The sequence below is a fragment of the Rhineura floridana genome, chromosome 3 (assembly GCF_030035675.1).
Source record: "Rhineura floridana isolate rRhiFlo1 chromosome 3, rRhiFlo1.hap2, whole genome shotgun sequence".
Lineage (NCBI taxonomy): Eukaryota > Metazoa > Chordata > Lepidosauria > Squamata > Rhineuridae > Rhineura > Rhineura floridana.
Window position 1 is genome coordinate 202,639,773 of NC_084482.1, and position 22,376 is coordinate 202,662,148.

The 22,376-nt window shown below is 42.2% G+C and overlaps 1 protein-coding gene across 5 annotated transcripts in view; it reads left to right on the plus strand.

The window, feature by feature from the left end:
- LOC133381160 (zinc finger protein OZF-like) overlaps window positions 1-20,346 on the plus strand; it is a 29,003-nt gene extending 8,657 nt beyond the window's left edge. Inside the window, exons 2-5 of one of the 5 annotated variants that reach the window (XM_061619802.1) lie at window positions 85-165; window positions 2,949-3,021; window positions 3,743-3,860; window positions 15,248-20,345. In XM_061619802.1, the coding sequence (XP_061475786.1) occupies window positions 3,827-3,860; window positions 15,248-16,554 (1,341 nt within the window). In that variant the 5' untranslated portion in view covers window positions 85-165; window positions 2,949-3,021; window positions 3,743-3,826 and the 3' untranslated portion in view covers window positions 16,555-20,345. Of the gene's footprint in view, window positions 1-84; window positions 166-2,948; window positions 3,022-3,742; window positions 3,861-15,247 lie in introns of all 5 variants that reach the window. The other 4 variants (XM_061619805.1, XM_061619800.1, XM_061619804.1 and 1 more) reach the window with 4 other exon arrangements.
- Window positions 20,347-22,376: the final 2,030 nt, after the last annotated feature.

Sequence of the window (22,376 nt, forward strand, 5' to 3'; positions counted from 1 at the left end):
TACAGAGTTCTCGTTCCTAGAGAGGCAGGAAGTTTTAAAGTCTGGGGGTGAGACCGTCTGAAGCTTCCTTTTCTCTTCCGGAAGGGAAATCGGCTTTGCGAGGTTCCTTCGTCAGGAGCGGCGGGAGGCCGATTCGGGCGTGGACGGGAGGAGGAAACGCTTAAGGTGCAACATTGGGAGCGATTGGGGGGAAGGGGCGGGTTGAGGATTCATTTTTGTTGGTTTAGGTTTAGGGGGGAGAAGCCCCTGCCCAGCATCTTAGGGAGGGGGCGGAATCTGTCCACGCCCAGCTGCCAAGAGAGGCCCAAATGACCGCGTGGCTTCTAGGGCAGGAGCCTTTCTGAAGCCGCCCCCGGAGCTCAACTCGGCCCCCTTTGGGAGATGGGGTGTGTGTAGAGGGCGCCTTTATGCAAAGGGAAAAAAAAAGCTTTGCCAGGTTGCTTGAAGGGGGGGGGGAGCTTTCTCAAAAACGAGGGAAGCCTCTTCCCCCCCCCCCGGAATCGAAATGTACACACCTGGATCCGGTTTGTCACTGTGAGAACACGATTAGACCTTAGAAGCAGCGTTTTATAGAGACAGAACTTTGGGGCATCTTGCTCAGTATCGTCCACACTGACTGGCAGCAGCTCTCTAGGGTTTCAGGCAGGAGTCTCTCCAAGCCTTACCTGGATTTTTTTATTTTTTGGATTGCCTTCAAGTCGATTCTGACTTACGGCGACCCTATGAATAGGGTTTTCATGGTACGCAGTATTCAGAGGGGGTTTACCATTGTCCTTCTCCGAGGCTGAGAGGCAGTGACTGGCCCAAGGCCACCCAGTGAGCTTCATGGCTTTGTGGGGAATTGAACCCTGGTCTCCCAGGTCGTGGTCAGGGACTTTCTATGCACAGGGCATATCCTCTACCATTGAGCTATGGCCCCTGCCAGATTACATGGTCTTTGGCCTGGTCTATCAGGGATCTTCTCATGTTCTTATGCAGAATGGACCAACTGCACCATTTTCCTTCCATTGACTTTTGAAGTTCTTTCCTTAGTCCATCAGAGTTGTCAGGACGTAGAGGAAACCACCTTCCTAGGCAGGAGGAACAGCTTGTGGGTGTGAAGTGAGGAGAGAGCCTCCCTTATAACAACTCAGATAGGGGCAATTTCAAGGAAGCCAAGTTGCAACACCTCCTGTTAAATCCATTGGTTGCTGTCTCCTTTCACTGCAGTTCTTGGCCACCCCCTCTTATTGTGTATATATTTGAAGTAAAACAAAAGTTCATCAGACTTCTTCTGGAAGTTTTAAGGTTAACTATGTTCACCTCGGAAAAACTGCAGTTCTAGAAACCATTTCTCAGAGATTTAGGACAAACTTCCTTGCTGACACCACTTAAAAACATTTTAACACTCAATAACTATCAGGAAGACAAGATTTTTAGTCTTTGCTTTTGTTCTTATTATTAAACTCAAGGGTTGGCCATGAATGTGGCTACTAGCAAGCTCAGAATCAGGGAAGAATCACCTAGTAGCTATAGAAGTGGAGAAATAGAGTCATGTGTCATCAACATACTGCTGACACCTTGCTCCACAGCTCCTAATGACCGCTCCCAACGGCTTGATATAGATGTTAAATAGTACTGGGGAGAGAGCAGTACCCTACAGAACCCCACAGCACAAGTGCCAGGGGACTGAGGATCATTCACTCAGTGTTACTGTCTTGACACAGTCCTGAAGGTAAGAGCAGAACCATTCTAATACAGTGCCTCTGATACCCATCCCACTGAGTCGGTCCAGGAGAACACCATGGTCAATGGTATCAAATGACGCTGAGAGATCAAGCAGAAGTAACAGGACACACTTCCCTATTTCGCTCAGGGTAAAGATCACCTTTAAAGGACAACTGGGGCTGATTCTGTTTCGAAACTGGGTCTGAAACCAGATTGGAATGGATCTAGATAAACAGTCTCATCCAGGAATAGTTGCCGTTACTCTACAACCACCTTCACCCCCACCTTTGCCAAGAATGGGGTGTTGGTGACTGGTCTGTAGTTGTTACACTCCTTCCTTTGTCACTTTTGCTGTGCCAGGATGGCTCCAGGGAGACACGACCAAACTCTCCTTACCAAAATAGTCTGATCCAGTCCATTAAAACTGACAACAGATCTTTTTCCTCCTCTACGCTTCTCATACCTTCTTAAAATGCCTTTTTGTTTCTTCCCTTTTTTCTCTCTTCCCATTTCCTCCCAAAGCTTTGTACAAATCCCTTCAAGCTTCCACTGAATTCTCAGCCTATTTTTCTAGCCTTCTTCCTTTACTTTTCTTAAGAAAGCCAAATGGTTCACAATGATGCCTTCTTTGAGCTCTCCGGAACTGAACTTGATGTCTTTTCCCAGTCACTCCAAAATCTCCTGCATTTATTAAAATTGCTAAATTGGGTCCCTCTTTCCCCATCTTTTTCCAAAGTGTGTTGGTCTGTCTCTCTCTTTTTATCTCATATACAGCTGATGTTTTCAAACCATTTCTCTCTTGCTGTGGGCAGGCAGCCCCCCCAAAGCTCTCCTGGCTAAGCTTGTCTGTGTCAGTTAACATCTGTTCACATATTTTCATAAGTATGATCATCCCCTTTAAATGCAATAAACTTCCTTTGAATCAAGTTGCAGGAAGCCAGATTTCGACTGGACATCAGGAAAAACTTCCTGTTAGAGCCATACGACAATGGAACCAATTCCCTAGAGAGGTAGTGGGCTCTCTGACACTGGAGGCATTCAGGAGGCAGCTGGACAGCCACCTGTCGGGAATGCTTCGATTTCAATTCCTGCATCGAGCAGGGGGTTGGACTGGATGGCCTTGTAGGCCACTTCCAACCCTACTATTCTATGATTCTATGATTCTCTTTTATTAAAATCACTAAATTGTGTTCCTCTTTTCCCAAAGTGTGTCTATCTGTCTCTCTCTTTCTCATATACAGCTGATGTTGTCAAACCATTTCTCTCTTGCTGTGGGCAAGCAGCCCCCCCCTTCTCCTGGCTAGGCTTGCCTATGTAAGTTAACAACTGTTCACATATTTTCATAAGTATGATAATCCTCTTTAGATGCAATAAAATTCCTTTGAATTTATGTTTGCTGTCTTTAGGATGCTGACTTCTGGGGTGCATTCAGGTTTCAGTGTCAAAAAATCCTAAAAGGGATGTGAGGCTTCATAACATTGTTATAAATAAATAGCAATCAGATCAGAGAATGGTTTGCCTGATAGTTATTTGGAGGGGAAAAAGAATATGGTCAGCAATGATAAGAAACACGACTGGCTGTGTTTATATGGAGCTTTGTTAAGAGATTTTGCATTGGATTTGAGAATGTTTGCTCCCTTGGGGGACAGGTCAAGCTAATCCTGCCATTTCTGCCATTTATGGCTGTGCAAAGACAAAACAAGCCCAGGGTGGGTGCTGTGAGCTCAGATGAGGTACGGGAGGGATGATCAGGGAGCAATGCAGGGGAGAGCCTGGGTGCCTCCTTCTGTGTCCTTGGTTGTCTAGAATAAAACATCTCTTTCCTTTTACCTTTGGCACTCCAAGATGTTAAGCTGACCAAGTAAGAAGGTGGTAAATGCTCTTAAGTCTCTTGCCTGAAGTCTTAAATCTTGCAAGAATCCTGAAAAAATAAAATGCACAAAGTTAACCAGTTATCAAATACCGTTTCAAACTGGAGACAATGCTGTCTGCCTGGAGATTATTTCTGTGTTGAGAATCTTTTTCTGTCTTTCAGAGGCTGGTGTCCCTGGCTGTGTATTTCCCCAAGGGGGAGTGAGACCTCCCGGATCCAGGCCAAAGAGCTCTGTCCAAAGAAGTCATGTGGGAGAATTATGAGAATGTGGCCTCTCTGGGTAAGGACAGTTTTTCTTGATTCAGAGATGCTGAAGGGGAAAATTTCTCTTCTTAGGATTCTTTACCGCACTTTAGGGGTGCCAGTGTGGAAAGGGGGAGCTGGGCCAGTTGCTCTGGTGATGCTTCATCATTCTCCTTCTGTGGCCCAGTCTCAAAATCAGATGAGGTGGTAAACCTCAAAGTCTTGGTGCATAGGCTTTAATTCTCTACTCCCCCACCGCTCAATATTAGATCTATATTTTTAGTGTGACAGGATCTAGCCTAGCTGTCTCCCTAACATGTGAGGGCTGGGTATTTGATTTTTTGGGGGAGGGGGGAGTGATGTCAACTGATGAGTCAGGAGACAAGGTTCAATCCTGCTGGGTACTGCTTTGCCAGTGAGTTCCCTGTGGGGAATGTGCTAACAAAGCAGATCCCTGCAGAGAGCAGGATTTAATCCTCCACTTGTCAGACCCCACCCCCACAGGTCAGCTTTGACAAATGGGCAGGACTGCCCACCTGTTTATTTATTTATTAAAATATTTTTATACCTCTATTTTGTTAAAAACATCAAAGTGGTTTACAACACATTAAAAAAACAACCATAGAATAAAAACATTAAAAATACAATAGAGACCAAGGTTAACTGTTGCAAAAAAAGGCATCTTCTTAATTGCCTGCATGAGCCTGGTGGAAGAGAAAGGTTTTCAGCAGGCGCTTAACAGTTGAAACAGAAGGCTCCTGCTGAATCTCTGTTGGCAGAGCATTCCAGAGAACTGGGCACTGATGACACTGCAGGCTCCATTTCATGTCACTGTCAAATGAGCCTCGCCAACTCATCATGACGACATCAACTGGCCCCATGAGATGATTGACAGGGAGGTGCCCCACCTGCCTGTCAAAGTTGGCTCACTAGGCAGGGTGGGGTGGGGGGAAGGAGATAAAGATCTTGCCTACTGTGCTAAAAACATGCCCCACTCTGCTTATGAAAAGCCTGCAAGCAGCACCTGAGCTCAACAGTACTCTCCACGCTGCCATCACTTTCCGCCTAAAAAACCATGTTGTTTTAAAAATTACACACTCCATAAAGGAAGGCAGACTCAGTCTTCATGTCTGTCTGTTACCTACGTCTGCATAGAATAGTGTAGCTGCTGAGGGCCTGGGGAGAGGGGCTGTAGCCTATGGAGGGTCCCAAGGGTCAGATAGAGAACCCTGGTGGGCCACATTCACCCTCTCGCGGTGGAGGTTCCCCACCCCAGCGGCAGCAGAAGCTCTCCCTAGTGCTCCATTTCCTCCACTGTTGTTATGTGCCTTCAAGTCGATTACACCTTATGCCGACCCTATGAATCAATGACCTCCGGTAGCATCTGTCATGAACCACCCTGTTCAGATCTTGTAAGTTCAGGTCTGTGGCTTCCTTTATGGAATCAATCCATCTCTTGTTTGGCCTTCCTCTTTCTCTACTCCCTTCTGTTTTGCCCAGCATTATTGCCTTTTCTAGTGAATCATGTCTTCCCATTATGTGTCCAAAGTATGATAGGCTCAGTTTCATCGTTTTAGCTTCTAGTGATAGTTCTGGTTTAATTTGTTCTCACACCCAATTATTTGTCTTTTCGCAGACCATGGTATGTGCAAAGCTCTCCACCACCACCACATTTCAAATGAGTTGATTTTTCTCTTACCCCCTTTTTTCACTGCCCAATTTTCACATGCATACATAGAGATTGGGAACACCATTGTCTGAATGATCCTGACTTTAGTGTTCAGTGATACATCTTTGCATTTGAAGACCTTTTCTAGTTCTCTCATAGCTGCCCTCCCCAGTCCAAGCCGCCTTCTGATTTCTTGACTATTGTCTCCATTTTGGTTAATGACTGCCAAGGTATTGATAATCCTTGACAAATTCAATGTCCTCATGGTCAACTGTAGTTACATAAATCTTCTGTTGTCATTATTTTAGACTTCTTGACTTCAGCTGTAGTCCCGCTTTATGTGCTTTCCTCTTTAACATTCATTAGCGTATGTTTCAGATCATTACTGGCTTCTGCTAGTAGTATGGTATCATCTGCATATCTTAAATTATTGATATTTCTCCCTCCAATTTTCACACCCCCTTCATCTTGGTCCAGTCCCCCTTTCCATATGATATGTTCTGCGTACAGATTAAATAAACAGAGTGATAAAATGCACCCCTGTCTCACACCCTTTCCGATGGGGAACCAATCGGTTTCTCCATATTCTGTCCTTACAATGGCCTCTTGTGCAGAGTATAGGTTGCGCATCAGGACAATCAGATGCTGTGGCACCCCCATTTCTTTTAAAGCATTCCATAGTTTTTCATGATCTACACAGTCAAAGGCTTTGCTGTAATCTATAAAGCACAGGGTGATTATCTTCTGAAATTCCTTGGACTGTTCCATTATCCAATGTATGTTTGCAATATGATCCATTTCTCTCTCCATATATGGTAAGAGCCTTTGTTGTAGAATCTTTTTTTTTTTTCAATAATTTTTATTCAAATTTTCATAAAACATACAAGACGAAATCATAAAACATTCAAAGACAAAAAACAAAATCAAAAATAGTTAAACAAAAAAATAAAAATAAAAATAAAAATAAAAATAAAAAATAAAGAGTAAAATATTGACTTCCCATTTGTCAAAGATCAGATCAGTTATAAGTCTATAATATATAACAATCCTGTCTCTTAAGTCATATTATAAAATCACTTTCCTCCAATAGTTATCTTACTTAATCATCAAATCTCATAAACATTACTTTATTCTTTCCACAAAAAGTCAAAGAGAGGTTTCAATTCTTTAAGAAATATATCTATCAATTTTTTTTTCCAGATAAGCATATCAATTAATCCATCTCATTACTAATTATGATAATCTTATTGTCATAACCATAGTCAAAATAAACATTTCAATTAATCCATCACATCAGAATCTGTTAGGTTCAGTAATTTCAGTAGCCATTGTTCTATTATCCCTATTAGTTCCATTTTCCATCTTCCATCTTCAGTAGTCTTGTTAAGTCCAGTAATTTCAGTATCCAATCTTCCATTATCAGTATTCCATAATAATCTTGCTGTCAAAGCCATAGTCATATAGTAAGAGTCTGATGGGAATTACCTCTATCCCAAATATTTTCTTGCCATCCATTCTGAATAGGTTGCTGAAATACTGCTGTAAAATCATATCTCTGTTCTTTTTTTCAAAATACACTGGGTCATCTCTTGAAAGTTTTTCCATTGTTACATGGCTGCAGCTAATTCCATAAATTTTCTCTATATTGGGCTCCATCACATCATTCCAGTCCAGAAGATTATCCATGCCATTGATAACTTTATCTCTAGAATCTTCATTAATTTCTTCAGAGATAACATTGAGTTCCAAACAATAGATTTTATTTCTAAAGTCCATAGACTCCAAATCTTTTTCCTGTTCCACGTTTGTTCCAATCTCCGGGGTCTCCTCTCTCACAGGGACCCCTGTTCCAGTCTCCAGGGTCTCCTCTCTCACAGGGACCCCTGTTCCAGTCTCCAGGGTCTCCTCTCTCACAAGGACCCCTATGTCTTTAATCTCCTGTGTCTCCAAACAATAGATTTTATTTCTAAAGTCCATAGACTCCAAATCTTTTTCCTGTTCCACGTTTGTTCCAATCTCCGGGGTCTCCTCTCTCACAGGGACCCCTTCCAGGGTCACCTCTCTCACAGGGACCCCTATATCTTTAATCTCCTGCGTCATTTTACTCAATTCAATTTTCAGCTCCTTACAACCCTGTCGCAGGTTTTGTTTCGTTATCTCAATCTCATCCATTATTTTCTGAAACATAGTTATTTCCAGATTCTCAGCCACTTTCTTAATTGCCATTTTAAAAGAAAAATATAGGAAAACCACTTCTTATTTCAGCAACAATTGGGTTAATACTCCAAACTTGGTGACATCACAGTATAAACAGAGCAGACAGCCTTATCTCTCCATAGTTAAGTAAACAAAATGCAGTTCCCAGGATCGAAACAATTAATGGCAGTCGTCAATAAACAGATTCGTCAAAATAAAATAGACCAAAAAGAGAGTAGTCTCAGACAGTATAATATTCTTCAAAATAAAAATCTGGAATAGAAATCCCTCTTCTGTGTATATCTTTAGAATGCAAATCCAGGACAGCTTTTTGCAACAAAAACAGAGATAAGCTATTAATTAGTGCGTAGCAGAGAGAAGTTATGGCTCCCCAGTGAGATGTCAAAAACCGATCAATCTGGCAAATCTCTTTTAAACAGCAACAATTTAAGTCAAGTAAAAGAAAAATATAGAAAGAAGGGTGCTTGCCTGTTAGTGCGTTCTCTCTTAGAAGATAAGATGAACGTTCGCTTTAACAGATAGAGCTTGCTGTTGAAAATCCGTCCCACCTTCGTTGGCTGGACCTCGTCCCATAAATTAATGAGATCTGGTCGTCCCAACAAAAATAGGCTTTGAGGTTAATCTCTTCGTTTCTCCCTACCCGGGAGAAGTTTAATCAGTCAAAAAAAAAAAGAAAAAACTGACTGATATATCTGAATAAGCTTCTTTTGAGGCAGGAGCCCGTCTCAAAAGCAGGCACAGGCTAAGTCACCCTTCCCGGAAGTCCCTTTGTTGTAGAATCTTGAGCATTACTTTACTTGCATGGGATATTAAGGCAATAGTTTGATAATTACTGCATTCCCTGGGATCCCCTTTCTTTGGAGTTGGGATGTATATTGAGCGCTTCCAGTCTGTGGCCCATTGTTTTCCGTATTTATTGACATTTTTTTGTCAAAATTTGGACAGATTCAGTTTCAGTAACCTGTAGCAACTCTATTGGTATGCCATCTGTTCCTGGTGATTTGTTTCTTCCAAGTATTTTAAGAGCAGCTTTCACCTCACATTCTAAAATTTCTGGTTCTTCATCATACAGTTCCTCCATGAATGAATCTTGTCATCCTTGCATCTCTTTTATAGAGTTCTTCAGTGTATTGCTTCCATCTTCCTTTTATTTTATTTCGGTCAGTCAGTTGCTCCCTTGTTGTTTATTCAACATCCCTACTCTTGGTTTAAATTTCCCTTTAATTTCTCTGATCTTTCGGAATAGGCCTCTTGTCCTCCTCTATTTCTATACAATAACTTTTGTAATAGTTTTTTTTGTCCCTATGCTAGTTGCTGTATTATTGCATTTAGTGTTCCAACCATGTTCCTGTCTCCTTTTGCTTTCCTTCTCTCTTTAACCATTTTAAGAGTTTCTTCAGTCATCCATTGGGGTCTTTCTCTCTTTTTAACTAGAGAGACTTTTTAACTAGTATTCTCTTTTTGCATTCTTCCCTGATAAAGTCTCTGACTTTACTCCACAGTTCTTCTGGTTCTTTGTCAACTAAGTTTAAAGCCTCAAATCTGTTCCTTATTTGATCTTTATGTTCTTCTGGGATGTTATTTAAATGGTATTATGGCCTTATGATTGCTTTGTTCTTCTTCTTTAGCTTTACTCTGATTTTCAATACGACCAGTTCATGATCTGTACTGCAGTCTGCTCCTGGTCTTGTTTTTGCAGAAAGTATAGAACTTCTCCATCTTCTGCTACCAATTATATAATCAATTTTGATTCCTATATTGACCATTTGGTGATGCCCACGTGTACAGTTGTCTTTTCGGTTGCTCAGAAATATGTTTCCAAGAAACAGATTATTGGCTTTACAGAATTCAATAAGTCTCCTGCTTCATTTCTATCTCTTAAGCCCTATTTTCCCTCAATACTTCTCTGTTCCCTGCTTTTGTATTCCAGTCCCCCATGATTATCGGCACATCTTGTTTTGGTGTGTGATCAATTTCTTCCTGTACCTCTGTGTAAAATCTTTCCAATTCTTTTTCTTCTGAGTTTGCTGTTGGACCGTAGACTTGGATGATGGTTATAGAATCATAGAACAGTGGAGTTGGAAGGGGCCTATAAGGCCATCCAGGCCAACCCCCTGCTCAGTGCAGGAATCCAAATCAACGCATTCCCAACAGATGGCTGTCCAGCTGCCTCTTGAAGGCCTCCAGTGTCGGAGAGCCCACTACCTCTCTAGGTAATTGGTTCCATTGTCATATGGCTCTAACAGTTAGGAAGTTTTTCCTGATGTTCAGCCAAAATCTGGCTTCCTGCAACTCAAGCCCATTATTCCATGTCCTGCACTCTGGGCCGATCGAGAAGAGATCCTGGCCCTCCTCTGTGTGGCAAGCTTTGATGTACTATTCTTGGAACTTTGTGCTACATTTTGCTTACTGTCATGCGAGACCTTGTCCTCTGGGGGTATGATAAGGTTATCAGGAAACAGCATGCCATCAACATAATGAGATGCTAAGGAAGGCAAAGGCGACAACAGCCACGAGGCCTAAATGAGTGTGGAATGAGGAACCATCACGTTGTTAAACTGTTTCTGGAAAGCAAGGGCTGGAGTGTGTCAAAGTTAGCAGAGTAAAGAACTGCTGAGGAAACAGCAAGGATCCCTATTACACTATTCCTTCCCACCCCAAAGATGACGATAATCCACAAACTACAACATTTTACACAGATCTGCCTAACGAAAATAATTAAATTGATGTACAAGACAGGAACTTCACTCTGTTTGTTCCAGCTCCCCATCACTATAAAAGTTGCTTGGAGAGTCATTTCCTCGCTCTTTCTGCTCCGCTCGCTGTCTGTCAACTCTGCTTCAGGCGCTTTCCCCCTTCTGAAGGCTGTAGGACCCTGGCCCTCAGCCCCATGGGAGACTATGGACAGTCTCCCAAACACTATTATTATTATTATTATTAAATTTGTTTATACCACACCTTTCGGCCAAAGGCCTTCAAGGCGGCTTACAAAGAAAAATAAACACAAGTATAAAATACATCAATGAAAGCAATACAATTTACAAAAATTAAACTAAATAACAAATAACATTATTAAGAAAAAAAAGTCCAGGAAAAAACTCACAATTGAAGACCTTGTCTTAAAGACATCCATCCTTTTTCCTGCAGTGGTTTGCATCTCAATGTCACAATTCCCTGAAGCCTGTTCCAACTGAGGGTGGCAGCGGCTCCATGGTCTTTTTGGTGGCGCCAGCTCCCGCAGCTTGAGTCTTGACGCCCGCCAGCAGCGTGTCGTGGGAGCCAGCTAGGATGAAGCTGCGGCTGGGGGAGGACGCAGGGCTGCCGGCCCGAGGAAGAGGAGATGGTGTTAGCGGGGGCAGCAGAAGTAGTGGGGAGAAGCAGAAGGGGGACTCTGGGCACTCGGCGGGCTCCGGCAGCCCAACGAGTTCCACACTCCACACTTTGTGCAGCTGCTTCCGCCTCCAGTCTGAGTGCGGCTCCGTACTGCTGCCTCCCGAGTCTCTCCAAGAGAGCAGGCTTTGAGGTGCAGGGTAGTCTCAGCAAGACAAGGTTAAACACGAGGAATCAGTCTAGGTCCAAAACATAATCCCAAGGCAAGCTGAAGCAACAGTCCATTTTTTAAAACTGATTTTTTTTTTGCATGAGGATTAATTAAAGATGAAGACCCAGGAAAAAGGGAGCACCACACTGTGCATTCCTCCTCCAGACCTGTATCATTCCTCTTCACAGCCAGACGGGCTGGAGAAAGTTAGACGAAAGCCAAACAGCAAAGTGTGGCTGGCTGATGGTATTCTGCTGCCATTTCAAACTATATTTTCAAACAGCACTATATGGTCCACGGGGACCTCCTCTGCCCACTCACGCACCCCTGCTGCCCCTTGCATCATGGGCTGCCCAAGCGGGGGAGTCTCTCACTTGTCGAGGTGCTCCCCTCCACTCCTTATGTTAATAGGTTTTCTGTTTAATCTCATTCACATCACTTGCTCAGTCCTTGTGTTATAGCTCCTTATTGCTTTTGCTACGTCACTTCTCATTATTAAAGCAACCCCGTTTCTTCTTAATTTCTCATTTCCTGCATAAAATATTTTGTAGTTTCCTGATTGAAAATGTCCCATTCCCGTCCATTTTAATTCATTCACATTAAGTATTGTAATGTTGATACGTTCCATTTCTTGCTTGACAATTTCTAACTTTCCCTGGTTCATGCTTCTGACGTTCCATGTTCCTATTGTGTGCGTCGTGCAACTCTGGACTCTCCTTTCGCATCTGTGCGCATCAGCCTCTGGGCTTCCTTTCGGCTTTCATCATCCTGAGCAAAATAAATTTCAGCATTCAGAATGTTTCAGGGTGCTGTGGTGAATTATAGACTCCAAAAGTAAATCGCGAGCCACACAAATTTAATAAGATATCTGACAGACAGCATTGACAAGTGAAGCTTTCCTCATAATTTCATGTCCGTACTAGAAAAGGGTTGACTTGTTTAATTTCTGCCTGACACAAGCTATAAAAGGCACAAGGCATCATTCACTTCATTCCTGCACCTGTACTTCTCGCTGCAAGCTGCTCCTGTTGGAAAAGAATGAATCTCTCTCAGATAGGATAACACGAAATGCCTCACACCCCTTCCTTCTGATTGCTTAGCAGGAGTGGTTAAGTGACTAAGCGTCCTCAGCAAGAGCAGCCCCTCTGTATCTGCCTAATAAGCCTTAGAATATCGCCTCCACAATTTGTTTTCTAATTTTCTTATATAGGTATCTGACTTACTTTTTTTAAAAATGAAAGCTAAGAGTCTGGCCCCTGCTGGTGGGATGATGTTGAAGGGAATGGACATGCATATGAACTAGAATCCGTTCGAAGTTCTACTCCGAAATGATCTTTATTCACCTTTAGTTTACCCTGCAATATAGGAACTACAGTCAGCTGCTTTCAAAGATTTTTAGATCAGTCCAGTGAGGTTCGTTGAGTTCAGTTACTTAATTCCAAGCTGGTGTAAGCTACATTCAGTAGCTTTGGACAGTTTTTGGAGTAACCACAAGCCCAGGCATCAGCATAATGTTCAACAGTGGAGGTTGGTCCACTAGGGTTACTAAGGCACAGCCCTCCCAAGGAGAATGCCAAACATTTATTACTGCTACCACCACCCCAAAAAATCTCAAAGCTGTGAATTCTTTCCTATCACACACACATTTTATACTATTATTAGAGAAGCTCTGCAGACATTTCTGTCAATCTACTGCCCTCTGGCCAATCAGCTCTCTGCAGCACTCAGCCAGTCCTAATCCAGAAATATGGCAAAGAGGTTCCTTCCATGTGTGTCCATGTGTGAGTTGGAGGGGGACTGCCTGCTTTCCAGTCCAGGTTAGGAAGGCTCCTAAACCATCAGTTTTTATGAGGGCTCTTTATAGGCCTACCTTGAAGGGCAGTCAGAGAATGCTCAGAGGTATTTCCTTGAAGGCCTCAACGGAGAAGACTTAGCAATGTTTGGGAAAGGAGGTTCCTATAACTTGTTTGGCTATTCATATGTTTTCCACTCTGTGGCTTGAAACATTTGAATGTCAAACATTTCTTTAAAAATTAAAGTCTTCTAAATTTGCACAATTTTGTGATCCTACTTTTTTTTGCACTTTTGAATTTGGCTGACATTTTGTGTTACGCCACACCCTCACAGCAGCCCTTCTTTGCTATGCCATGCTGCCACAGCAGCCATTTTGTGAGTGGTGCCCATGACACATCATCATAATTCCAGACATGCCCCTGGATCTAAAAAGGTTGGCAACTACTGACCTCAAGGGTCCCTGAACATCAGTGGTGGCTGATGCTCACTAGACCTGGTTGTGCTGCTAAGAGGTCATGGGGTGTGGCCAGTGAGCAGGCACGGGGCTGTGGCCAAATTGTTCTGGTATTCTCCCCATTCTCCTCTGTTGCAAAGCTCCTGTGGACACTTACGTTTTGCAATTTTACAAATAATTAGCACCTACGTAAACTGAAAAGTGTCTTACCTTGGTTCAGAAAGGGTGCCTGCTGTCACTGGTGCTTCTCTGCTGGAAGAAAAGTTTTGTGCCGCCGTCCCCCCTCTTCTGGTTCTCTCCCTGTCTTTTCCTTTGTAAACAAACATTTAAACACTGCAGTTTTAGCATTTACAAGTCTTACCTTGGTTGAGAAGAGGTCCCTGCTGTCAAAATTTCTAGTGTGCATTCATACAACAATAACGATACATTACTCAGAGATAAGTCCCACTGAATTCTACGGGGATTGCTCCCTGATAAGTATGTACAGGATTAGAATTGGTTAATCTTAAAGGTGCCACACAGGACTGTTAAGGACAGTCCCACACATTTCTAGACCTATGGGAAAACATTATTACCCTTCCCCTGCTGATTAACATCTTTATCTTTTTCCAGAATGTGGAATAAGATGGAGGGATATTAAGTGGACTAGAACCTAGGAGAACAGAGCTAACATTGGCTATGAAATTCACTGTGTGACTCACTGTCTTTCAGCCTAACCTACCTCACAGGGTTGTTGTGAGGATAACATGGGGAAAAAGAGACCCATGAATGCTACTTTGAGCTCCTTGGAGAAAGGTTGGAATGGATATGTATGTAATACGAGTTTAAAAAATAATCAGAATAAAATGTCTGTCTCCAGCCTGTCTGCTGCCAATTTTGAACTGGGAAGAGGGAACATGTTTGAAAAAGCCCAACCTAACAACCAAAGGAAAAAAAATCTGTGACACTACTAGGATATTCAGGCCTACAAACATTGGACTTTGCGTGTAGGTCCTCAGCAAATCCAATGTGTGGCTGTCTACAGGGACAGGCTTGCCTGGGTGGAGTGTGCAGGCAGGGGGCAATCCTATTTCAAAGCATGTCTATCATCTCACTTGTTACTGGGTTAAGAGTGCCTTGATTTTCACACCCATTTTGCTAGATTTCACCCAAATTCCAGCCATGCCCCCTGGTGCCCATCTGTACCATTATATTACCCTGAAATGGTCGGCCACAGAAAAAGTAGCCCTGTATCTCTTTCCTATTAATACACTGTTTCCTAGTTTGACCAAGGCCTAGTAACCAGAGTAACGTTTACCGGGTTGTTTATTGGTAATCTGCTCTGTATTTTATGATTTTATAATTTTATGATGTTTTATTGATTTGATAGTACACCGTGATATTTGTAATAAGTTGGTTTATAAATAATCCAATGAGATAAATAGATAAATCTGCCTTTTCTTCCATTCTAGGATTCAAGTAGAGAGAATTCTCCACACTCCACAAAAAATAGTTCAGCCTGCTTTGAGAACTCATATACAAAAGATGAGAGAGCTGTGGCCCTCCAGATGTTGCTTCCATCAGCCCTGACCATTGGCTGTGATTCCCAGTAATGATAGGAGGCAAGAGTCTAAGAACATCTGGAGGGCCGTAGGTTCCCCATCCTCATTTTAAGACATGGTCCTGTTGCAGAATTTTCTTGACCAACATTCTTCTGTTCTGTTGACAATAGTACGAGTAATATGAATTGTATTGTTTTTTCTTCCCCAGCAGATGATGCGAAGGATAATGAGTGTTATAATGAGCCATCTGAGGAGTCATCTGAAACAGTCAAGCATGAAGTGGGAAAAGAGACATTTGAAAATCTTAGGGGACCAGAAACACAGGACAGAAACCAGTCAGAGATTTGGAGGACGAAATACTCTGCATCTCTGTGTTCAGACCTCCATGAACTTCCACAAGGTCCCAAAAGAAAGAAAATGAAACAGTGTCCACTGTGTGGGAAATTCTTTGCAGACAAATCAACACTAGATAATCATTGGAGAACCCACACAGGGGAGAAACCATATACATGCATGGAATGTGGAAAGTGCTTCAGCCAGAGCGCAAACCTTCATGGACATCAAAGAACCCACACCGGGGAGAAACCATATAAATGTGTGGTGTGTGGAAAGTGCTTTACTAGTAGTGGAAGTTTGTTTTTACATGAAAGAACCCACACAGGGGAGAAACCATATAAATGCATGGAATGTGGAAAGTGCTTCAGCCAGAATGCAAACCTTACTAAACATCAAAGAACCCACACAGGGGAGAAACCATTTAAATGTATGGAATGTGGAAAGTGCTTTGGCCAGAGTGCAAGCCTTATTGTACATCAAATAACCCACACAGGAGAGAAACCATATAAATGTATGGTGTGTGGAAAGTGCTTTAGTGGTAGTGGAAGTCTGTCTTTACATGAAAGAACCCACACAGGGGAGAAACCATTTAAATGTATGGAATGTGGAAAGTGCTTTAGCCAAAGTGCAAACCTTCATGCACATCAAAGAACCCACACAGGGGAGAAACCATTTAAATGTATGGAATGTGGAAAGTGCTTTGGCCAGAGTGCAAGCCTTATTGCACATCAAATAACTCACACAGGGGACAAACCATATCAATGTATGGAGTGTGGAAAGTGCTTTAGTGGTAGTGGAGGTCTGTCTTTACATCAAAGAACCCACACTGGGGAAAAACCATATAAATGCATGGAGTGTGGAAAGAGCTTCTGTGTGAGCAATAACCTTATTGCACATCAAAGAACCCACAGTGGGGAGAAACCATATGAATGTATGGAGTGTGGAAAGTGCTTTAGTGGTAGTGGAAGTCTGTCTTTACATGAAAGAACCCACACAGGAGAGAAACCATATAAATGCATGGAGTGTGGAAAGTGCTTCAGCCAGAGTGCAAATCTTAAAACACATCAAATAACTCACAGAGAGGAGAAACCATATAAATGTATGGAGTGTGGAAAGTGCTTCTGCCAGAGTGCAAACCTTACTAAACATCAAAGAACCCACACAGGGGAGAAACATTAAACATAAAGAATCCACACGAGAGAAACTATTCAAACATATGGAATGTGGAAAGTCCTTTATCCAGACTGCAAATCTTACTAAACATCAAAGAACCCATACAGGAAAGGACCCATTTGAATGTATGTAGTGTGGAAAGAGCTTCAGTCAGCATTAACGTCTTACTTCAAATGAAAGACCCCACCCGGGGAATCAACCATATAATTGCATGGAATACGGAAAAAACTTCAGTGCAAGCCGGAGACTTATTGCTCATCAGAGAACCTACACCAGAGAAGCCATTTGAATGCATGGAATGTGGAAAGAGCTTCAGTAAAAGTAACAATTTGGCTTCATATCAAAACCTTCACAGGAGAGAAATTATGTAAATGCCTATTGTGGAAAGTGCTCCCATCATACTGGAAGCCTTACTAAAAGCTAAACAAACCCATATAAATGCATGGAATGTGGAAAGGGCTTCAGTGTAAGCAGTAGCTTTACTTCACGTCAAAAAACCCACACAGGAGAAATAATGTAAGTGTATGAAATATGGAAAGAGTTTCACTGGTAGTGAAAAACTTACCACACATGAAAAACTTTACACGGGAGAGACTGTATAAATCAAGTCTGGAAAGTCCATCCTTGATGGGGAAAGCCTTACTAAACATAAAAAACCCATATAGGGGGAAAACAATATAAATGCTTAATGTTTAGAAAAGCTTGAGTTGGAGGGGAAGCATTGCTACTTATCAAAGAAGTCGTACAAGGGAGCAACTATATAAATGTATGGAATTTGGACTGAGGTTTGGACGTAACTGAAACTTGGCATCAAAAAGATCAAACTGCAGCAAACATATAAACGCCTAGAACTGCCCTTGTTGGATTCCAACTCTACTACGGCCAACAGTCAGAGATAATGAGAGTTGGCACTATTCAAAGAATTTCACTAATGATGGAAATTGTAATACAGATCAAAGAACCCATATGGGGAGAAACACATGGACTGTGGAAAGAAATTTAGTCAGAGCAAGTCATTAATGAAAATGTTGAAGAGCACTGGGCCCAGTGCTGAGGCCTGCTGTATCCTGCTTGTTACCTCCCCCCAGTTTGTGAAAGAACCATTGATAGTACCATTCTGTAGCCAACTATGGAGCCACCTGGTAGTTCTTCCATCCAGCCCACATTTAGCTAGCTTGCTAATCAGAATGTCATGATAATCAGAATATCAACTTGCCCTTTGGAGTATGGTTGTGATTTATGCGGCAAGAAAGGTTTACCATTGGGTATGCACGCTATATGGTGCATGTGTTTGAAGTATGCCCCCCCACACACACACATTCAAAGTTCTTTTCAGCAGTGAAGGGGGACTGTGCATTGAGGTCAAACTAGCAGCAGAATCTCAGGCTGGGCAGATTTGAGAAACGAGCCAGTGAGACTAATAGTATGTTAGAATAATTAATGGGAGAAGGAGCTAGTGTGAGAAATGTGTGTGAGAGAGAACCAAGCTTTTAACAGATCTAATTAACCAAGATCTATATTAGAAGTTATAAAAATATTCAACATATATTTGGCAGGTGGTTTCCCATCTTTCCTTTTTTTTATACTTGACTATACGCGCTCCTATTGTTGGGAATAAGACCCCGTGTGCACCTTCCAATATTTTGCAGATAGCATTTTTGTAGGAGTCATGATAGAGAGGAAATTTTCTTGTAGATTTCTTTTGGATCATTTTTTAACACAGCTATTAAGGCATAATAACTGGGTTTAGTTGTAGCTGAAAATTTCATTAACTTGTAGCCTTTTCTCTTATTTACGCTTTAAATTCAGAAAGAAAAGATTTAAGTGATGAATTTTGAAAATTTGAAAGTGTATCAAATTGCATGTTTAAATCAGTATGGTAATGAAGGGCCAGAGTCTTGTGACATCTCAGAGACGAACAAGTTTGTTATGGAATCAGAGTTTACGTTGCAGGTGGCCATTTCAGGAAATGCACCAAGTGTGACCATTAGTGAGCAGTGGATGAAAGTGAGCAGTGAGGTCAGATGAAAATGAAACATGAAAAATACTAGTTGCGACAATGAAAGCTTAAATTCATGCAAAGAAACAGTGGCCATTCACAACTGCAGAACTTGGTGATAACTCAAACATCCTAGTATTGCTAAATTAATTGACAGCTGTAGGGAATTTAAAGAAGAAATATCCAGTATTACAATTCAATCTAGAACTGATAATCCCAACTTCTTGTTAAGTTATAATTCAGCAGTTCCACTCTGGATTACTTTTTGAAGACTGGCCCTTTCTGATTTCTGGTTGCTGTAGCTTTATTCTTTTGTGCAGAGGCTGACCTGTTCACAGTAGTGTAGTGGCAAATTCAGAAGTGCAGGGTCCCTTCATGATAGTCACAGTCACACACCCTTTTTTGCTGCTGTGTTGAGAATGAGATCTTTGTGAATGCCTTCTCCCAGAACAACAGACGTCCCTAGGAGCCAGTAAGCATGAAAGAGGAGAGTGTTAGCTATTGAAAAGAGTCTTCTCTGTGGCTGATTAACGTCCTCTCACTCTGATTGGTTCCAGTCAGCAGGAAAGGATGAAGCATGTTAGAAGACTATTCTCAGCTGCTAATACCGTCTCCTTTCATGCTGATTGGCTCAGGATGCTGGAGACATAGGAACCCTGCTGGGACCCTACTCCTAAGACTACTACACTCCTGCCAGTTCATATATAGAATGTAGACTGGCATTGTTGTCATTTAATAGCATTTATCACATTGGAAGATTAATGAACCCTTGATAATGTGGCTGCCATTACTAAGCCCTGTGATCATATTGCCTGAGTAGAAATGGGGACAGTTGACATCTGTGCTTGTTACAGATCTTGCAAGCATTACGAGTGCAACAGCTATTGTGGCTATTAGCTGTCCCAGAACTTCTCACTGCTTGGAGGTGGAACAGGCAACCACACAAATATTGTGAATATGGGGAAAGCTTCAAGCTTGTAAAATTATAAAATAAAATTCCGTATTAAAATACATGTAAAATGTATGTGTCTGGGTATGCTTGCCTAAACAAATACTTTTTAGGAGAGGTTGGAAATGAATACAGCAAAGGCACTCAACTGATGTCAGTGGACAGGGAGTTCCAGAGAGTGGATGCTGCCACACGGAAAGAGATTCCTTGTAAGTGTGGAATGAACATTATATGGCACTTGTAAAAATGCCAGTGCTGCAGATTGCAGCAGTCCAGTGAGCATATATGGAGTAAGTAAACTAGTCTCAAGCTGTTAATATTAACACCTTGAATTTGACCTGCCAGTGCAGAGCTCTAAGGAGGGCTGTTATATTTTTTTAACACAACTATTAAGGCATAATGTTAAGGGTCTCCCCCCCCCAGCACCACTCATGTCACGGCATTCTGTGCTTACTGCACTTTCCGGACCATGCATAGGGGAAGCCTCACATAGAGTGCATTGCAGTAATCCATTTTTGTCATCAAACTGGTCAAGCCATTCTGGTCCAGGAGGATGGTTATGCTGGCTCAATCTGATGGGAGTTGTAATCCAAAAGCATCTGGAAGGCATCAGGTGGGTAAAAGTTGCATTAGGAAATCTGTCCACATTCTACTGACCTGGGGAGGGGATTGTGTGCCTGGAGTTTAAAATGCCATACCAGCCTACTGCTTTGCAAATATAATTACAGGAGCCCTGTGAAAATAAGTCTATGCTGTCTGCACGTTCAAGATCTGTGAATAGTTTCTTCCCCCCTTTCAAGAAAGGACTAAGCAACTGACGTTTTCAGCAGGGCAGCTGAAAGGGGTGGTGCTTCTCCCTGTTAATGCTTAGTTGGGGAGACAGACACTAGGGAATGATAAGAATATGAGAACATGCAGAGCTTGGAAGATTACTTAAAAGCAATAAATTACAGTTACAATTACTTGGCCAAAAAAAGTAGTAATTACTGTTACAATTACATTTCGGTTACTTTAAAAAAAACGCCTACAAGGTGCTGGCCTTGGCTGCTGCACATCTAAGTAGCCTAAAACAATATTAAAAATAAACACACACATACAGAGGTAGTAGAATAATTTTTTTTTATCCATAAGATTTAACAATGGCATAACGGAATCTCTCTGCCAAATGAAGCTCACTGCCTCTCAGCCTCATAAAAACCCTATTCGTAGGGTCGCCATAAGTCGAAATCAACTTGAAGGCAGTACATTTTTTATTTTGAAGATGATGATTATGATAATAAATACGCAGCATTTCAAATTAATTCTGTATGAGAAGCATTCCATGCCAAGCTTGGAAAACCAAGGAGGAGGTATAAAATGTAGACAAAAATACTTTTGACAAAATGCCATTTATCCTTTATATCTATAATTAGCAATATGATGTATGTAAAGTATTTTTTTTCTTTCCCTTATCCATTACTTTGAAAGTCACATCTAAAAACATACCCAATAGCCTAGAATTTAGCTTGGCTATACCACTTGCCTGTACTGGGCAAATTGTTTAATTATGCTCTGTGCAGAAATCACAGAACCCACAGCCACATGCAGAGCTTCTTCTTTCACCTCATACACAATGCTTTTCCACGGTGGCAACTCACATGTTCAACTGGGAGTCACCAAATGACGACTTAATGCAGTGATTTACACGCAAAGGTCATTCAGTATCTTCACATGGAATGGAGATTTCAGATATGCAAGTGTCTTGGGCTTCCTGGCTTGGACTTTTCTATCAAATCTGAAGCTGCCTTATACGGAATCAACCATGAGTCCATCTAGCTCAGTATGTACTACACCGACTGGCAATGGCTCTGCATGTTTCAAGACCGGGGTTCAATTTCCAGCCCTACCTGGAGATGTCAAATATGGAACCTGGGACCTTATGTATGCAAAACAGATGCTCTACCAGTGAGCTACGCCTTCTCTTGAAATCATGTCAGAACAGAACTTGTAGAAACAGAACATGCGAAGGGACTTTGCGCATCTTTATGTAGGGATGGGGGGCAGGGAAGATGGAGCAAATTTGCATTTCAGGCCTGTCAGAGTAGCACAGAGGAGGAAGGACGCACAAGGAGTTGCATTTCCTGCCCTCCTGTATCCCCGTCATAACTAAAGTTGCTCTTTCTCATGATACTGCTCACTCAGAACTCAACAAAACCACGTATTAGTTGCTAATTAAGATTGTACATCCGGTCAGCTTGAATGATGACTCAAGTCCCCCCCCCTTTTTTTCCCCATAGTAAATTGTGGCATACGTCACTTGTTTGGGCAATTTGTCCTAGAAGCTTATAGGCGGCAAATGAACTTCGGAGCCTTTGTCTTGTAAAAGAATCTACAGTAGGGCCCTGCTTATACGGCGGGTTAGGGACCAGGCCCCCGCCGTAAAGTGGAACCCATTTACTTTAATGGGTGGCGTCGCGCAAAAATGCTGCAAAACGGCAAAATTGGCTTTAAAACGGGGAATTTCCCCCAATTGAAAGCTGCCACATCAGCAGAATGCTGTAAAGTGGGGTCCTACTGTAATGTGGTCGGATGACAGCAGGCCTTGTTCTTCCAAGAAAGACTTCAGGGTTCTGTTGCACATGGTGCGTCCTGCCACTGAGAAGGGTTTTTGAACTAGATGTCTCTTTCAAGCCCCCAAATCCCCCATTACTACACTTCTGTTAATGGTATGGTAAGGATCCTGATGACTAATGAAGTGACCCTGCACTTCTAAATTTGCCACTGCGCTGCTGCCCAAGGGTCACATTCCTTCCAGGACAGCCTTGGGGAACACATGCCAGTGGTGGGCAGGGCCAGATGCAGAACTGGGCAGAGCAATTAATGTCAACTTTACCTTTTTAT